This window comes from Trichoderma virens (assembly GCF_000170995.1).
Source record: "Trichoderma virens Gv29-8 chromosome Unknown TRIVIscaffold_92, whole genome shotgun sequence".
Taxonomy (NCBI): domain Eukaryota; kingdom Fungi; phylum Ascomycota; class Sordariomycetes; order Hypocreales; family Hypocreaceae; genus Trichoderma; species Trichoderma virens.
The window spans coordinates 690,302-709,119 of record NW_014013657.1 but is presented as its reverse complement, the minus strand read 5'-3'; the positions used below and the strand labels follow the sequence as shown (position 1 = coordinate 709,119).

The following is an 18,818-nucleotide window of genomic DNA, read 5'->3' as shown; positions in this document are numbered from 1 at the left end:
TTTACTTAATTTCCCCCCATGTCATGAAGGCGTGTACATGTCGGAAACTACGGCTACGGCGGGATTTCATCACCAGTATATTTTAAATGTGAACACCATAATGGTAACGCTTTGAAAATGCTTTTAATTCATTTGACTCTGATCTAGAGTACAGCACCAGCTGCGTATGCCAGAAAGCAATCCCATGGAAATGCTCATCACAGTGATGAAAAACCCAGCCGTCACGCCTGTCCACCCCAGACCGAAAACAGTAAAACCATTAGCCACCCTTCTTCTTGGAGACACCGACAGTCCGGCCACGACGACCGGTAGTCTTGGTGTGCTGACCACGGACACGGAGACCCCAGTAGTGTCGGAGACCACGGTGGGCGCGGATCTTCTTGAGGCGCTCCAGATCCTCACGGAGCTTGGAGTCGACACCGTTGGCCAGGATGTGAGAGTCCTTGCCGTCAACAATGTCGCGTTGTCTGTTCAAGAACCAGCCGGGGATCTTGTACTGGGTAGGGTTTTGGATGATCGTGACAATACGCTCGAGCTCTTCGGAGGTAAGCTCACCGGCGCTATAATTGAATTCTTGTTAGTTTTCCAATCTCCCTTTTTTGTGATTTTTCGACTCGCAGCCTCCGCCAACAAAGTCCATGGATTGGTGAATTTTCGTACCGCTTGTTCAGATCGACATCGGCCTTCTTGCAGACCAAGTTGGAGTATCGGCGACCGACACCCTTGATCTTGGTCAAGGCGTACATAACCTTCTGCTTTCCGTCAACATTGGTGTTAAGAAGACGCAAGATCTAGACGAGACAATGACTGTTAGCCCACAACGTTTCTTTCAAGCATCTCTTCCCCCTTCTCCCAGGCCGCCGCAAAACCATCCCCAAGTGCTCCGGAAATTTTTGTTCGTTGCGATGATGACATCGACACACCGCGTAAATTTCGTAGCAGCTGGAAACGTTTTGTCCGCGATGAATTGGAAACCACTTACGAACTGGAAGTTCGTCTTCTCTCCCGTGACGAGCGACATGCTGGGCAACTGTATGGGACGTTGCCGTGCTGCTCGTTAGAATCGATTGTTCGGGTTGAAGAAGAGAGGGCGGAGGATTTCACAGGACTCGCTAAACATGGTGGAATTTTCGGCCCTTGTGGGGGCACAAAGTAGGGCACGCACAGCGACCTGCCAACGTAAGCAATCACGTGCAGAACCCACGTGACTAGCAGAACCGAAGAATATCAGCACCGTGTTTTTTTACAGTGCGTGTGTATATTTACACCCTCAAATTTCTCCATAGCAATCAAGTAAAGAATTTTTTTGCCCTGCTCTCCTCCACAGTCGTCGCTCGCAAGTCTAGGAGCCATCGTCACGATATGACACGGAGCTTACATATACTAACAACGAGCCTATTCTTCAAGCTAGTGCTTCGAAAACATCATGCTCGAACGGTAAGTGCCTCGTAGATACATCTTCACCATGTAGATGCCATCACATCGTCTTTTGCCATTGCTCGACCAGTGTGTCCTCGCCTGCTGATCTTGAGCCGGATGCCCATACTTTGTATGAGTATAAGACAAGAACAACCACAACGTTTTTTGAGTACGAGGTCTTTATTCTTTTGTGGAGGCTTTTCGTAATTTATCTGTTGTTACATGCCATATACACCCCTCTATAACGTTGAACCCATTGGTCGTCGTGATCCATAACCTTGACCTCTATCCATTAAGCCCACCCTTGTTCACTCACTCTGTTCTATCTGTTCACCCGCCCGGTTGTTACACTCCTGGGATCCTAAGAAAATCAACACATCCCAAATGATCAGCCGAACCAACCAAAGAAAAAAAAAAAAAAAAAAAAAAAAAAAAAAAAAAAAAAAAAAAAAACCCTAATTCGCTTGCTATGCCATTGGTACCATTTCCCGATTAATGCGATTAATGCGATTCAGATTCGTGCGTCCATTATTTCTTAGCTCATTCTCTCTCTCATTCCAGCTCCACATCATAATCGTCCTATATGCCGTTAGATGATTGCTCATAATAGAAAGTCAGAAGTTGAAGATTTACCCCCTTTGGCCTCGTCAGTCTGCCAGATAAAAGTTCCAAGAGGTTTGCCCGATCCATCTCGTGTGACTGAGTGCCACCTCTGGAAGAATGTGCAAGCATGACTTCGACCAGATTAAGTCCGCGTATTTCTAAAAGCTCGTCTAGGCCGAGGATGTCTGATAGTCGTGTATTCTTGTATGCCAGAGGGAAGTAGTTCTTCATTGTGGCCGATCGTTCGTTGAGGTGGATGTATGTAAGCCTAGAGATGACGATTCCCAGGCTCTTAAGCTTGGGAACCTTTTTCAATTGCTTAAATGCCATTGCCGCCTCAGGACCGCTCCACTGAACCACAATCTTCCTCACATTGTCAAAGAACATGCCGTTGTTCGTCAAGTGCGTTCGCAGTTCGCAGGGACATCGGAATCGAAACGTCTTGGTGCGAAAAAAGACTCGGAAAAACTCGAGAGTAATTAGATTGGGGCCGAAGATATTTGTTAGGTCCTTCATTTGAGACGTCTGAAACGTGTTATCTCGCTCGAATCGAGGACACTTGCAGTTGCCGATCTTGTTGTTTGCTGGCAAGATAGATTTGGTGCGGAAGATGTTGTCTATCATGAGAGTGAAGACTCGTTCTCGTATCTCTACCGGCAGCCGAAAAAAGGGGAATCCGTCAATCGGGGGCTTCCTGTCTATGTACATGTCGTTAGTATGTGAAGACAAGACGTCGCCAAGAGGACGCGTCACAAATGTTTCTCAACTAACCTGCAATCTCGAGAAGCTCTGTGCACATTTCGATGACATCTACGCAGGTGGCAACCTCCGTAGGCTGACTCTTGAGGATGTTTGCACATTTCGTGATAGTATTGGCAATGGCCGCCCTACGATTTGGACTCAAGCGCACGAGTCTGCCAATCTCTACCGCGTCGATGGATCCGTGATGGAAGTCGTCGAGGGCTATGAGCAGGTCCTGGATGTTCTTGGACAAGCTATACCTCGTCGGCACCGCCCTAGTCTTGAGATCGAAGAAGGACTTTGCCGGCATGATAGATGGCGAGCCGTCAACGGTAAGTCAACCTGTAGATAGTTAGTGGATGGGAGAGTGTTTGCCGATGCAAGATTAAAGTCTCACAGATAAGGCTGCAGCCATTGAAAAATCTTTTCAGAGGACAGATTCTCAGACTCTGGGTAGTGACGAAGTTGTGCAAGCCGGGAAGGAAGGCACCTGCCAGCTTTATAGGATGCTTGCCAAGTGCCAGCTGGCTGGTGGAGACCTGAAGTTTCCAATATAAAAAGTTTTCATCGCGAATAGGCAGTGCAAAATTAATTTGGAAGAGGAGAGATTCAAGGTGCCGGGAGAAAGTAAAAAAATGAAGAGATCATACCCAGTAGTTACGAAAGAAGGAGCGGTACATATTGGAAGGTAGCTGTAATTCGGGGACTCGTGTTGGGAATATTATGGCGCAGAGTACGGAGTAAAAGTGGTAAGAAACGCCGTGGCTTCCATGGCTCAATGCTGTGGCAGAGTATAACAAGAGTTACAAGATATGGTTACATTCATAGTGCCGGCGGTATTGATGTATAAGTGAATGCTGAAGTTTGTAGGGGGGAATTTTGAAAGTTGTGAAACCGCCATGGCTTTCGTGAACTACAATGTTAAGAGGGTACCTTGGTAGTATGCTTCTTTTAATACGCAGTAGCTAAAGCTAGATAAGGTTCCCAAGGTTACTTTCACTGGGCCAACGGCATCAAAATGTAAGTAATTACTGAAATCCATTAAAATAATGTCTAAAGCTGTCAAAAATACGAGCACATATTCTGTACCGTGTATGTAACCCAATTGCTCGAGCTATGTCGAGTGTTTCCAACCAACGCCATGATCCGTCTACAGCAAGCATGGTACCTGTGTAGAATGTGTCCAATTCCGTAATAAACAAATGAAAAGCCGAGAAAGATGCCAGAAACCCACGTATCTAGCTGTAAAAGCCGCCCCCATCGTCATAGCCATTTGCGTCGTGATAAAACATAACACAAGGTGAACGCGCGAATCCCGTGCCGGAGCCGAAATGCGGGTTGCACTAAGAAAGAATATTGTTGAATCAAGGAAATGAAAAAAAGCAGTGGTCACATGAGGCTCGACGGTCTAGCAGAGATCTAGATCTGTCCCCTCATGCAGGTACGCTTGGCACCGGTATTTAGCGCAGGTGTAGGTGGCGTCTCCTCCGCATCGTGGATATTAAAACAGCGAAAAGTAGGAGAAAAAGGGGGTCGAAAAATCGAGGTAAAATAAGACAAGGTCGAAGAAGGAGTAAAGTCGTCGAGGGATGGTGATATTGAATTTTTTTTCCCAGTCAAGGGGTGTTGAAACAGCACGAGTTTGTCGTGTAGCTGTTCAGGTACCGAAAGTGTGAATCGATGCGATGCGTGCATATAGCCATTATAGCCGGCCGACTTGGCGAATGGGGAAAATTTCCGGTCGCAAGTCGCATAAGCATCGGTTCCCGGCAACGTATCGTGCATATTGCAGACGCTCAGATCAGATGCTGTCTGGCGATCCAAGGTCGATGCTGCAGTTGCGAGTGCAGCACGGGCTGATTCCGTCAAAGTCGAGCTCCTGAACCTGCGTTGGATCGCTGGCGCCAAAAGTCATGGTGAAATGGCTGAGCATCTCCTGGTGCTTGAGGTTCTGCTCCGTCAGGGGCTTTTCGCTGGGGTGCTTCCAGGTTCTGCCCTTGGTCTTCTTGCGGTCTTTTTCCTCCTTCTTGGCCTCCTTCTCCTTGGTGTCCTTGAATAGCCTTGACAGCACCGAGCTGGTCTTTTTCAGCGACAGCTGGGGCGCCGATTCGGAGCTGGAGCTTTGTCTGGCCGATGAGTCGGTGGTATTTGAGTCTGTCTGAGAAATGGTGTCTGAGTCGTCGGATCTGCGCATGGCGCGACGAAACCGGTCCCGGATAGCCATTGTGATGCGATGAGGTAGATGCTGGGTTTGTGTAGTAGAAGGCGAGGTCGATTCGAGAGCAACGAGATGCTGATGATGTGTATGCAGGTACTTTGGATGCAGGTATGCAGGTATGCAGTTGTGACTGTAGCCGCGTAGAGCGCTCGAGTATCACAATAGGTAGGTAACAGAGGCGAGGGGTGTCGGCTGCTTTTATTCCGAGCACATCAAGTGTATTGTTTCAAGCCCAGGGCTTAGAGTTTGCAAATGGCTGAAGAAGCTTTGGCGCCACGATGGACGGGAAAACCAGCGCAGGCGCGGCGGGAGCAGATCGACGACTATTAAAGGGGACTGAGGGAAAACCGCTCATGGATCAAGGGCAATTGTCTGCGAACTGCTGCTAGTCAGGGCTTTGTACAAGCATGCAATGTTCCAGCACATTACTGGATCAGCATTACGGTACTATTACTGTGTACCACAGTCCGTGTTCCCTTTACGGAGCGCCCCCAGTGGCGACTCCAGCGCTCGGCCTTTCTCGAGCGGAGCAGAAACCACGAAGGCAGCAGCCAAACAACCAGGGCCACAACGCGAGCTGCTTGCGGCTGGGATTGGCCCGGCCAGCAGTAAATTGGGCCTGGCCGACTCCAGAATCTCCAGGAATTTGTGCCAGCTGCAATTCCCCAGCCCGGGGTTCCCGCAGTCCCCACTGAAAATGAAGTCAGTATGGAGCTGCAGCCCGGAGAATGGCCTTGTTTGCAGCGCTTCCCAATTTTAGCGGCCTGTTTTAGAAGGGGGGCGCTGTTCTGGCTCGGTTTTTTAGCGACCTCCTGATTCTCTTCCATCTCCCCCCCCCCCCCCCCCCCCCCCATGGCGGAACTTTTCGTAGCTCTACGCCAACCAAGAGTCCAATTCCCCGAAATGGGCGCCATCGTCCTACCCGACGGCCATAATGGCACTGGCAGCGAGCGCGTAGATTTGCGGAGGCGCCGCTAACTCTGCCCTCCGAGATTTTAATTTCCTTGGTACTGCAGCCATGATCTGGCGCCAGAACCTTGGAACGCCACCAGGAAGGAAAATCCATGTTGGCCACTGCCGGCACAGCGTTGCGTTGCATCGACTGTACGGAGTACAGGATACCGTATGCATGTTTAATTACCTCTTCGGCTCTCCTATATCTTGCTGAATCAAACTTTTTCATCTGTCAGACGCTGAGGGTGCTAGGACAGGCAATGTCAGAAGAGAGCGGAGACGGCGAGACAGTTTAGTAAGCCGGATGTGTCCAGGGATTCGGATCCAAGCCCGCGGATGTCTTGTCTCTCGTGTCGTGCTCCGTTTTCTCACGAGCTCGTGATTGTACTCGTACGCGGCCGGAAGCAGACCCAGACCGTCTTTGCTGCGCGCGGCATGTCTCAACAAAAAGACGTCTCTGTCTCTCTGTCTCGCCCTCTTCCGACGTCCCTTATCTGGCGTGAAACCTCCATGCCGCATTCCGTTTGGTGTGGCGTTTGATGCGACAACTTTTCTATTTAGTTCTGGCAGCGACACAGAAATGCCGAGTCGCCGAAGCAATCCGCGCAGTCCTCGGCCACAATCAGCAGAAGCTGACTCGCCGGATGTCGCACGCCACGGTTAGCGTCCTAATAGCACTGCGACTCTGCAAAGGTCCGTAGGAGTTGCAACCGGATCCGGTGCGCATGTCAGTCGCTGTCGATCGGCCACGGATCTGGGCCCTGGATGACCTGGAAGCAATGGAACGTTTTGCCATGACTTGGACCTGGACCATGCACGAGTAATCTGCACGGATTTATGCACCGATAACACAATTCTGTACTCCGTACCGACCTCGGCACTTCCGTCCCAAGATGACTTCATGCTCTCCTATTGCACCGGCATAAACCCGGATGACATGCCCGTAGACACAATCTCAACTCTTCTCTGTACCGGTCCGGGCTTGGACCGGGTCTCGTCTCTAGACCTTGGCGATCTGTATCGAAAAGGCGCTTGATACTTTCGCCAAGGCCTTTGATGCCGCGTCTTCAGCGGTTGTGGCGGGCTCCGGCAGTGCCACAATCTATGTACACACACCCTCCTCTCGGTTGTGCCGTCCCGTAAAGAGCCGGCGATACACGGTTGATCTTTCGTCGTCTCCGATGCGGGCGCCTCATTTTTTCCCTACGTTGTCAGCCACAGCTTCTTTTGATGCGGTGGCGGCACTAGTAGCTGCTACTTTGCCTCTTTGTTGTTGAGGGGGCGAAAACAACGAGGACGTAATCCTCCGTATTACTCTGTTGAGACATCAAGGTCGAGAATCGTCGGCATGTGTTCGTCTGTCGTCTGCTTAGCGGGCCCGAGACCCAACACAACTATTGAAAAGAGAGAGGACAGAGAAACACAATGGGTGGAGCTGAGACAGCCCTGTCAAGCCTGTCGTCGCTTTGCTACCATGTGCCCAAGGCACGATCTGTTGCTCTCGGAACATCCGAGATACGCGCAGCATGGAACGTGCTTGGGCGAGAAGCGTTCTGGAATGCCTGGTCTGGAACGTTGGGTGCAACCTTCAACTTTTTTTGCTCAAGTTTGATCTGCACTCTCAATTGATGCTCCACTAATATCGGCAGTATCCATTAACAATAAGGGAGGTTGATCTGAAGATAAGCTCTCCATGAAGCTTTGGCATTCCTGCGGACAAAGTTGTCTTTTAAGCATCATGAACCTTAAAATAGATTGAGTTGACTTTTCACCGTTTTTTTTTGTTTCAACTTTCGGAGAAATTACTACTTACTGTAACCTTAAGTAAATCTGTTCCACATGCTCTAATACAGTAGCAACCGAATTGAGTATCCTCAGGATAAATGCCATATCGATGGCCGAAATTGATCTTTATGACGTAAGGCATTAATAACTGATATCTTATCATCAAGATGTCCCACCGTCATATACATGTAGCCAGCAACAATTTGGCCAGTCCATCCAAGAAGCGCCAGAACAGGCTCTTTTCATCACCATGTATAAATAACGCTGTAACCTGCTGCGCTGCGGCAAAACTTAGTTAATAGTTATAATATGACGAAAATTAGCCTCCGAAAATAGTTCAAATAGGCATGTAGCTGCAGACCGCGCGATGTTCGGAAAAAATTACATGTAGAAAGATATGTACATCAACACGGCACTGCCCCGCACGAGAACGAGAAGCTGGTCTCCAGATCGGCCGCAGCAATGGATATCATTATATGAATGATTGCGCGTGAAGCTCGTTAATCAAGCTAATATTATCGATATGGGATATTCGTCTCAGTTATTCTATTCAAAACTGTTCTATCATTATCGTGTATTTAAATCTTGCTTCTGGTATTATTGATTAAACACACAAAGTCGGATTGCCAGCCTAGGTACTTTATCTCTTGATGAAGAAAGATTTGTGAGATACCAAGGCGGTCACATGGCCAATCAATATCTTTTATAGGTGAGGGGTTAAGGTATCTGCAGCCGTTGCATGTTTCTCAAATCTACACTCAAAGGCCTCATCTCTAATATAAAGCCATTAGCAATTTGACATTATAACTTTCGGAGTCTTTCAACCATAATGGATTCAACGACGTCACGTTCCCGCGGTATTACGAATAATACTTTTGGCAATAATGCTATCATCCATCAAGGCGATATCCACAACCACGACAGCCACGCGCCTGGTCAAGCAGACCCTTGCCTGGCAGATTTACGAATCACCGATCCCCGCGATGACAAAACGCGCATTGAAGAGACCAAAGGTAACCTGCTTAAGGACTCGTACTGCTGGATCTTGGAACATGCCGACTTTCAGACGTGGCGTAACGATCCGCAGTGTCGGCTACTCTGGATTACAGGGGACCCTGGCAAGGGAAAGACTATGCTGCTATGCGGTATTATCAACGAACTAGAGGAGTTCGCAGCATATCACCTATCATACTTCTTTTGCCAGGCAACTGAAACAGGACTACAAAGTGCGACGGCTGTGCTGCGGGGGCTTATCTACAGCCTCGTTATTCAACAACCATCTCTTATCTCTCATGTGCAGGAGAAGCACGGTCCCGCAGGCAAAGCGCTGTTTGAAGATAGGAATGCCTGGACAGCTCTATCTAAGATATTAAAGTCGATACTTAATGATCCTAGTCTTAAAGATGTGGTCTTGCTTATCGACGCTCTCGATGAGTGTACAGAAGAACTTCCACGCCTTCTTCACCTTATTAAGGAGATTTCCTCGGCCTCCTACGCTAAGTGGATTGTGTCAAGTCGCAACTGGCCTATCATCGAGTATGAATTTGAAAATTTTAAGCAAAGTATCAGACTACGCCTCGAGTCGAATGAAGCTTACGTCTCTGCTGCTGTTCAAAATTATATCCATTACAAGGTAAACCTTTTGGCGCAAAAGCACGGATATACTGATATTATACGAGAAACCACCGAACAACACTTAGTTTCTCAAGCCAACAATACATTTCTTTGGGCAGCCTTAGTGTGTCAGAGTCTTAATAATATCAGAAGTGGGAGGGTACTCGACAAGCTTCAATCTTACCCACAAGGTCTTAATTCTCTCTATGAGAGGATGGTAGACCAGATACTCAAATTGGTCGAAGATTATGATGTGCTTCTCTGCAAGCAAGTCCTCACTATGGTATCGACTGTCTACCGGCCAGTTACTTTACATGAACTTCATTCTCTTATTGGATACCCTAAGGAATTTTCAGAAGACATCTCGTCATTTGCAGAAATAATACGTCTCTGCGGTTCATTTCTCACCATCCGTGGCAATACGATCTATTTTGTGCATCAATCAGCAAAAGATTACTTAACTACAGACAAGGTCTGGTCTACTATCTCCGCATCTAGCCCAAGCGATATTCATTATACTATTTTTTCTCAATCGCTCCAATCTATGTATAACACGTTACGACGTGATATATACTGCTTGGGCACTCCTGGATATCACGTCGACGAAATCCAACTATATAACCCAGATCCCCTAATCGCGGTACGGTACTCGTGTGTCTACTGGATTGACCACCTCTGTGACTGCGATATTGGCCATAATCCGAGGGATGCTCTCCAAGTAGGAGGCTTAGTTGATATGTTCCTGCGCCATCATTTTCTCCACTGGCTAGAGGCGTTAAGTCTTCTGCGATATATGCCAGAAGGCATCCTTGCAATAGCAAGGATTACAGACCTACTTGAGGCTAGTTTCCACAATCAGATTCAGTATATACATATACTAACTAGAGTAGGAGCATACGCCTCAGAGCCAAGTTTTAAGTTTGGTACAAGATGCCGGACGATTTATTTCTCGGCATATAGAGGCGATTGAATCTACGCCCCTCCAAGTATACGTGTCTGCTCTTATCTTCAGCCCTCTACAGAGTGAAATACGAAAAATATTCAAGGATGAAGAGCCGTCATGGATGCTATTAAAGCCAGCTGTAGAAGCAGGCTGGGGTCCCTGTCTGCGGACTCTTGAGGGCCATTACGACTCGGTAAACTCAGTTGTCTTCTCACCTGATGGCCAGCAGCTTGCTTCAGGCTCAAGGAATGGTATAGTCAGGGTCTGTGCTGCAAAATCAGGCTCCTGTATACAGCCCCTTGAGTGCGATAACTCAGTATTATCAGTTGCCTTCTCACCTGATGGCCAGCAATTTGCCTCAGGTTCAGCGGATGGTATAGTTAAGGTCTGGGATATAAACTTAGGCCACTTTTATTTACAGACCTCTAAGAGCTTTGATAGCCAAGTATACTCAGTTAATTTCTCAATTACTGGCCAGCTTGCTTTAGGTTTATGGAGTGGCATGGTTAAGGTCTGGGATATAAAGTCCACCTACCTGCAGACTCTTGAGGGTCATACTAACCCAGTATTATCAGTCATTTTCTTACCTGATAACCAGCAGCTTGCTTCAGGTTCATCTGATGATACAATTAAAGTTTGGGATATAAAATTAGGTATCTGTCTGCGGACTCTTAAAGGCCATGATAACTCGATACATTCAGTTAGTGCCTGCCCTAATAGCCGGCGACTTGCCTCAGGTTCATCTGATCAGACAATTAAGATCTGGGATATAAAGTTAGGCACCTGTCTGCAGACTCTTATGGACCATGATGGTCCGGTATTGTCAGTTGCCTACTCACCTGATGGCCAGCAGCTCGTCTCAGGCTCAGAGGATGATACAGTTCGAGTCTGGGATGCAGAGTTAGGCGCCTGTCTGCACATTCTTAAGGGCCATACTCTCTGGGTAAAGTCAGTTGTCTTCTCACCTGATGGCAAGCAGCTCGCCTCAGGTTCAGAGGATACTACAGTCCGAGTCTGGGATATAAAGTCAGCCGCCGATCTACAAACCCTAGAGTGCGATGAGGACGACGTATTTTCAGTTATTTTCTCACCTAATGGCCAGCTGCTTGCCTCAAGTTCATATGATGATACAATTAGGATCTGGGATGTAAAGTCAGGCTCCTGTCAGCAGATCCTTGAGGGCCTTGATTACTTAAAGAACTTAGCTGTCTTCTCACATGATAGTCAGCGGCTCGCCTCAGGCTCAGATGATGGGACAATTAAAGTCTGGGATGTAAAGTCAGGCAATTGTCTTCAGACTTTTCCTGATAGTTGGCCTGGTGGAGATATAGCATTCGACGCAACAGATGACTCGCATCTTATTACTGATCTTGGAGTCCTAAAAATTAACGCCCCTATTATAAAGACACCACCCGACGTATTATCAGGGGATACAGACTTTCATCACTATAGCATAAACTCTAATGGAACATGGATTACAAAAGATGATGAGCCTCTGGTTTGGTTGCCTCAAGAGTATCGATCAGATGCATCAGCTGTGTTTGGGGCTACAGTTGCCATTGGGTGTATATCAGATCGGGTACTAGTAATGCGGTTTTCTGTAGATTAGGACCAGTTAAGAAAGAAATCGGTTCTGTTTCTATATTGCCATGACTCGACCAACTGGAGATTAGAAAAGGAGGGAATTGAGAATTGATCAGCATACAGAAAGACACAGTATTGCGCTACACTGCGCCACACGCCTCGCAATAGTGCTTTTACTATCCATGTATGCACTTATTCATTTTATGGTCACCGTCTTTCTGGTTAGCCCTCGCTAACATATGACAGCCAAGAAAGGTCGCACATGAAAACTGCTTCTATAATGCAATAGACTAATTACGAGATAGTTGATCAGATTGGTTGGGCGACCGCGGCTCAACCAAGGACGGCTGGAATAAAGAATAACTGTTTATACTAACTGCAGTACATATTATTACTAGTATCATTATTTAAAGTAACGGGTAAGAAAAAAAAGCATAGACTTAAAAGGCTGAAAATATATAGGCGTGCCGAGGGTTAAAACGTCAGGAGACACTTTATCCAAAAAACGAACAGAACAATTAAGACTGTCCTAAAACGGTAGAAGAACCTCGTACCATACTAGCTACTGTTCTACAACATTCGTCCGTGCGGAGAGAAACTTTACAATGAAAAAGGCGGACACTTGTTTCGGCCCCAACTGTATCAACTGCTAGAGCTCATATTTTGCATCATAACACCAACAAATACCACGAGGACGGCTGCGTAGGCAAATGTAGCTGCGAAAACAGCTTCCAGTGATCCTACGAACGATGCCATAAGCAAGCCGAACGCAACCACACAACCCGTGGTTACACCAAGGCTAAGATATATCTCTTGTTTAAGCGCAGTTAGCCACATCGGCCCAATAAAAAAGGTTCCTCCAATCACGGCCCCTCCAATTCGTGATGAGAATGCCTTCTTCCGAGTTTCGCCTCTCGTGCTCGCAATGGGCTTCACACTCTGTTTATGTCTATCCTCCCATGGCCCTGTTGGGATTGCTGTTTCCACAGGAGCTACATCGGATGCCACTCTGCCATGGAGCGTAATGGCGGATTTGAGATATATGTCATCGTGGATTCGCTCGCTGGCCGCAATAAATGGGTCGTCCGGGCTGTTGTGAAATCGGCTCATGTACTCGTGATCTTGCGCTGCCTGTGCTGTAAGCCTGTTAGCTTGAAGCCATCAAAGAAAGGCTACGTATATGTAGACAAAACGACCGAATGGTCCTACCGGATCTCTTTAGGATCGGACCTAGTTTTGCCAACTCGCGCAGTGGCAGGTCATTTTTATTTGCCTCCCTAAACTGCTGGGCCGCCGCGATATTTATGAGTCTGATCTGAAGCTGTCTCATATACATTCTCTGCAGGTCTGCAAAATTGAGACGGTATCCGACGGAGATGCGGTTGGAGTATGATCTTCCTAGTAATTGGTTGAGTATAGTATCGAGCCATCGCGGAATATATGGCCTTTGGGAATTGACGAGACGTATGCAGCCGCTCTTCTAAATTTCACAGACATCATCCCAGCTCAATGCATCTTCTGCAATTGAAGACATCTGATGATAGGGAGTATTATTGCTTGTATCAAAATTTCCAGATTCGCAAGACATTAGCCGGTTGAATGATTTCGATCTCTGGTTGGTTGAATTTATGTATAAGCACGAAGGCGAACGTTCAATTGCACATACACCAGGATATTTCCAGTGGCAATATATCTGGCTCGCTTCTGGGATGTTTGTATTTCGTCACACAAACTTCACAAGGAAACCGTGCTTTGATGTTTTCTCACAAGAAAAGAAGCTTTGAATTAAATTCCGCTCTTGTTCATGAGTATGAATATCCTCAGAATTTGGGTACCTTCTGTTTTCTTTTACGCGCCGTATAGCCTGCCAACCAATGGACGGTACATGTGTACACCTGCATGGAGATAAGGCTGCAACAACACTGCCCAAGAGATTGGGCCTTAGTTTAGTATATCTACAGGTGCCCACCATCCCAAACGAGCACCTCCATGTATACAGGGCGTCCAGGTTTTATTTTTAATATAAAAGTCGAGAATTCCTATAGCTCTTCAGATCTTGAAGCCCAGGCTTTGAAGCTTAGTCTCACATATCATCTACCTACTTAGTAGTAATGTAATTGATGTTTACTGATATAGGTACTGGCATAAATCTATTGTAAGTCCCTCGGATACTTGCAAGTTCGGTGTAGAACCATGACTGATGAATTTTATCTACCTACCTAGGTACCTAGGTAGCATATATATCTACTAAGAGCAACGACTTGTCATGGCGGCGCAGCGGGCTGTTAAGATTGAGATTACGGCCACAGACACAAGATTCTACATCAGATACATTGGAGAGGACCCAAACTTCCACAGAGCTTGCACAGCGCTGCATTACGATGAGATCGAATGGAATTATAACCAGCTCTATCGCCGAGAAAGCGATGATACCATTTCTGTTCATTTCCCAGGCTATCGCCCTGAAGTCAAGCACTCGGAGGGATCATATCAAGTATCGCTTCTTCCAAATTTCAGGGAGGAGATTCTACCGATATTTAGATTCCCCGCCGCATTATTAGAGAAAGAGTCTGGAGAGATTCTTGGCCTCAGCATTCCCGATAGCTACACGTATCAAGAATGGCGCCAAGCTGTCACCTCCCCTCCACCAGCAATGGAATCTAGTTTACAAGAGGTATACCCTTACAATCCTTCTACGTCTATCACACGTCCTGTGTTCAATACAGAGCCGCCCACAAGATTCAAATCGGCCTTCGCCAGGCTAATGACTACTATGCACGCCTTGGCTGCAGCGTTTTCCAGCAAATGGGGTCGAATATTCAAGAGGAAAAGTAAAATAAAATCTGACCAAGGAAGCGCTCATGCAGGTATTGAGACAACTATGGATGCTTTGGAGCAAGGTGATCGTTAGTGGCATGTTTTTACAGCTTGAACATTTGATACATTATAGTAGCTTATCATCTACCTACCTCTACTTACCGTGAATTGAGTATGCAGTTGTATCACATAGACTACACTAGAAGATATAAAATGATCAGTTTATTCCAACTCCAACCTGCAAAGTGCCAAGGCAGAGTGCAATATCGCAGGCAGTCACTATAGAAGATTCAGGTTAGTAGAGCCATTCTACCATCGCTCTGATTGGCTAGTTCGGGCACCGCTTCAGTGATGTCACTGCCCCTTCAGCTCTCTGTGCCTGAACATCAGCGCCTGCGTCGCACCCGCTGAATCTGATTGGCCAACGCCCACATGACGCATCACGATGCCCCCCGACCTGCTCCCTGGGCTCGTGATTGATGCAGCTTGAATCTACCGTCATCTCAGCATTACAAAGGCTGTTTCTTCTCTCCAGGCTGTGTGTCTCACTACTCGCATCTGCATCTGTGAGGCGGATCCACTTCCCCGATCGATTGTCTCTCAACGGTAAACGGCACCATCTGTGCGGTCGCGTGGTCCTTCTGTCCAAGATCCTCAGCTTCGCCACATGATTTATCTCGTTTGAGCAAGGTGCCTGATTTGGTCGAGCTTCTCCGACCTGGTACCCAGCTGAAAGGCCTTCAGTACCGGCTCCTCTCCTCTCCTTGACTGGTCATGGCCCTCTCGTGAAGCTACTGCCCGTAGCCGTCATCACCATATCATCACTACATCGTCGCCTTATCGTCTCCATAACCCACTCTCTCTTGAAACATCGCATGCTGCTCCGCTGATCGACGTTGACGGCGCAGCCGCATCTGTCTCCCAAATCCGCTTCCACGCGTCTATACTCCACTGACAGCGGTCATGACGGCATCATCCCCCCACGGGTCCGACCACGGCGAACAGCCTGTTCCTCGCCAGCAACAACATTCTACCCCAGGCGCCAGCACGCCATCGACTCCAGGCGCCACCCCCCGCAACCGCTCTCTCGACGAGCAGCCAGTGCGCGAGCAGGAACTCGTAAACGATGAACACTCGCCGCTGCTACCACCAGCCGACTACGATGCATTTGGTGCCAGATCGGTCGGACGAAGCGATAGCCATGCGGATGACAGCCAAACCACCAAGAGCTTGTGGTACCTGACCATATTGACTATCGGTATTGGAGGTCTCCAAATCGCGTGGTCCGTCGAGCTCTCTAATGGCTCGCCATATCTGCTGTCCCTAGGTCTGAGCAAGTCTCTTATGGCTCTGGTCTGGATCGCGGGGCCACTGACCGGTACCTTGGTGCAACCTTATGTTGGCATGCTCAGTGATAACTGCCGCCTCTCATGGGGTAAACGAAAGCCGTTCATGCTTGGCGGGGCCGCTGCCACCATATTAGGGTTGCTCTTCTTAGCCTGGACAAAGGAGATTGTCAGCGGAGTGTTGAGCATCTTTGGGGCTAATCCGGAATCGCATGGCGTCAAGACTACCATTATTGTGACAGCGGTGATTGGAGTCTATCTGCTAGACTTTGCCATCAACACGGTTCAAGCTGCCCTCCGAGCTTTCATTGTTGATTGTGGGCCTGCCCATCAACAGGAGGCTGCGAATTCCATGGCCAGCCGCATGACAGGCATAGGAAACATCATCGGCTACATTGCGGGATACGTTAATTTGACGACGCCTCTCTGGTTCCTGGGCAACACCCAGTTCAAGATTCTTTGCGCAATCGCCAGTATTTCGCTGGGATCTACGGTCATTTTGAGCGCTGCCCTGATCAAGGAGCGGGATCCTCGATTGGACGGTCCTCCACGCAAGAAGCACAGCATTTTTCTCTTCTTCTTTACCCTATTCAAATCCATCAAACGACTGCCGCCTCAGATCAAACGGGTTTGCCAGGTCCAGTTCTTTGGCTGGGTTGGCTTCTTCCCTCTCTTGTTCTACACATCTTCGTACATTGGCGAGATCTACGTCCAGCCTTTCCTTGAAAAGAACCCCCACATGACCCCTGAAGAGATTGACAAGCTGTACGAGCAAGCAACTCGGATGGGCTCGTTTGCTCTCCTCATCAACTCCATTGTTAGCCTGCTGGTTAATGTGTTCCTCCCATTTTTTGTTGCTCCAACTTATGATAGCCATCCTGTACTAGATAATTCGGAATCTGGCCCCAAAAAGTCGTTCTTGGATCACCTCAGAATACCCGGCTTCACCCTTAGACGAGCTTGGTTCGGGTCCCTCATCCTCTTCGCCATTGTCATGGTTTGCACTGTATTTGTAAGGTCTATCAACGCAGCAACAGCCTTGATTGGAGCCGCTGGAATCACCTGGGCTATCACTCTGTGGGCCCCGTTCGCCATCATCAGCGCTGAAATCAGTCGGCGCGATGCCCTCGCCCGCTCCAGGCGTCCCCGAAGAGACAACCGTGACGCTCCTCCGCCATTGACTCCCGCCACTGGGCATACGTCTCCGTTGGAAATGGCGGAGGCATCAAAGGAAGAGGAGGTGGATCAAGCGGGCGTGATTATGGGCATTCACAACATGTCTGTTTCTGCTCCTCAAATCATTGCTAATGTAGGCTCGAGCTTGATTTTCAAGATATGGCAGAAGCCGAGGGGAACTCCAGGCGACCATAGCATCGCCATCGTTTTAGCACTTGGAGGTCTCTTTGCACTGGTGGCCGCTTTTTTCGTACTCAAAGTCAAGGACGACGTGTCTGCTCCTCCGGAGACTTTGGCTGACGAAGAACATGGCGATGCGGACCAAGATGATGATGACGATAACGATGAGACCCCTGGCAGAGACTTTTCTGGGAGCACCAAGCCTGGCTACTCTGCGGTGCCAACGGCGGACACTGAAGCCCCGGAAGCCCCGAGACTGGTAAGGAACGGGAGCTTTGGGGGTTTGGAGGTGGCGTCTGGTTCTGATAGGTGAAGAGACGACTGGATTTAGGGTGGCAAGATGCTCATTAACTGCGCAATGCGGCGTGCTCTATGGCACCAGGTATGTAGCAGGTAGACGTAGAGAGTTGGTTTAGTACATACGTGACAGTAGAACTCAGTAAAGCGGAATATTAGTTGCATTAGTTTGGTTCTACCAAAGGGTAGGCCAGCATACTTGGATATATTTATTATTAGCGCACTTTGTTAATAATATTTGTCAAGCGGAAGAAGCTGGCTTTCTCAGCATTCGTCTTGAACCGTTGCAGTCACACGCTAAATCTGCCCTTTCAACAAAACTCTAAAGCTTCATGCTAGCATCAGTTCCCTCTTTCTCTCAAGGCGAGTTCATTCTCTGCAGGCAATGCGATCACTGCTTCCCCTTGGCGTCTCACTCTCAAGCCCCAGATCATCTCATTCGAAAGCTCCCTCGAGCAACAAAATCGCATCTCACTCCCTAACCGCCATCATCCTTGCTCTGCCAATCTTGCAAACTCCCATGGTCGTCACGACTTCTCCCGGAGACGGGCCCGACATTTTCCACGTGCTGATGCCGGCCCAGAAGTGGCAGTACGAGGTGCCGTTGACGCAGTACGTGATATCGCAGTGGACGGTGGCGGCGGTGATGGTGGGTTGTGCGGTAGCTGTGCTCGTGGTGTTGTTGAGGACGGAGGTGGATGTGCTCGTGGCGGGAAGAAAGGCGGCGGTGGCGGAGCTGGTGAGGAGGGAGATGGATAGGATGGATTTGAGGGAGAACATTGTAGGTGATTCGTTTGTTCACGAAGTTGTTATGTATGCTGTGTTGGGTGTTTGTTTATAAATCTTTTTTTTTGTCTTTCGCCGATGTGTAAGTTTCGATGGTTTGTTGTCTGACTTTTTCCTTTTTGTATGGTTGCTGTTGTGGCAAGTGCTCAGTTGGTCCTTCCCCCTCAAGCCATCAAGGTATTATAGTGCGTAGCACCTCAATTGATGTCTGTGTTACTATAGTACCTGTACTGGTAGATTATTCTTGCAATGTCACGTTAGAGGAGGACAAGTCGCGCCTCTTTTATGCTGAGCTTGAGCAATTTCCATCTCGAAAAAGTACAACTGCAGAGAAATAAGTTGCAAATGATTCATA

At 48.1% G+C, this 18,818-nt stretch overlaps 8 protein-coding genes across 8 annotated transcripts; 3 read left to right on the top strand and 5 right to left on the bottom strand.

The window, feature by feature from the left end:
* Window positions 1-298: 298 nt before the first annotated feature.
* Window positions 299-791, bottom strand: TRIVIDRAFT_131804 (uncharacterized protein; the record flags this gene model as incomplete). The annotated part of the gene is made up of 2 exons (XM_014094168.1): window positions 299-560; window positions 661-791. Coding segments are annotated over 2 exons (393 nt in total), but the record flags the coding sequence as incomplete, so codon positions are not given.
* A 1,180-nt stretch (window positions 792-1,971) lies between these two features.
* TRIVIDRAFT_228475 (uncharacterized protein) lies at window positions 1,972-3,073 on the bottom strand (the record flags this gene model as incomplete). Its single annotated transcript, XM_014094167.1, has 3 exons — window positions 1,972-1,998; window positions 2,053-2,720; window positions 2,794-3,073. 3 exons carry the CDS (start codon window positions 3,071-3,073, stop codon window positions 1,972-1,974), a joined length of 975 nt encoding a protein of 324 aa, XP_013949642.1.
* A 710-nt stretch (window positions 3,074-3,783) lies between these two features.
* Window positions 3,784-5,252, bottom strand: TRIVIDRAFT_217229 (uncharacterized protein; the record flags this gene model as incomplete). Its single annotated transcript, XM_014094166.1, has 1 exon — window positions 3,784-5,252. One exon carries the CDS (start codon window positions 4,985-4,987, stop codon window positions 4,565-4,567), a length of 423 nt encoding a protein of 140 aa, XP_013949641.1.
* Window positions 5,253-8,669: 3,417 nt separating this feature from the next.
* TRIVIDRAFT_132567 (uncharacterized protein) lies at window positions 8,670-11,877 on the top strand (the record flags this gene model as incomplete). The annotated part of the gene is made up of 3 exons (XM_014094165.1): window positions 8,670-10,198; window positions 10,242-10,662; window positions 10,789-11,877. Coding segments are annotated over 3 exons (3,039 nt in total), but the record flags the coding sequence as incomplete, so codon positions are not given.
* Window positions 11,878-12,503: 626 nt separating this feature from the next.
* Window positions 12,504-13,197, bottom strand: TRIVIDRAFT_228472 (uncharacterized protein; the record flags this gene model as incomplete). The annotated part of the gene is made up of 2 exons (XM_014094164.1): window positions 12,504-12,997; window positions 13,071-13,197. 2 exons carry the CDS (start codon window positions 13,195-13,197, stop codon window positions 12,504-12,506), a joined length of 621 nt encoding a protein of 206 aa, XP_013949639.1.
* Window positions 13,198-14,127: 930 nt separating this feature from the next.
* On the top strand, window positions 14,128-14,772 carry TRIVIDRAFT_228471 (uncharacterized protein; the record flags this gene model as incomplete). Its single annotated transcript, XM_014094163.1, has 1 exon — window positions 14,128-14,772. One exon carries the CDS (start codon window positions 14,128-14,130, stop codon window positions 14,770-14,772), a length of 645 nt encoding a protein of 214 aa, XP_013949638.1.
* An 869-nt stretch (window positions 14,773-15,641) lies between these two features.
* On the top strand, window positions 15,642-17,926 carry TRIVIDRAFT_232596 (uncharacterized protein; the record flags this gene model as incomplete). The annotated part of the gene is made up of 1 exon (XM_014094162.1): window positions 15,642-17,926. One exon carries the CDS (start codon window positions 15,642-15,644, stop codon window positions 17,691-17,693), a length of 2,052 nt encoding a protein of 683 aa, XP_013949637.1.
* Window positions 17,927-18,148: 222 nt separating this feature from the next.
* TRIVIDRAFT_64656 (uncharacterized protein) lies at window positions 18,149-18,457 on the bottom strand (the record flags this gene model as incomplete). The annotated part of the gene is made up of 1 exon (XM_014094161.1): window positions 18,149-18,457. One exon carries the CDS (start codon window positions 18,455-18,457, stop codon window positions 18,149-18,151), a length of 309 nt encoding a protein of 102 aa, XP_013949636.1.
* Between the last annotated feature and the right edge of the window lie 361 nt (window positions 18,458-18,818).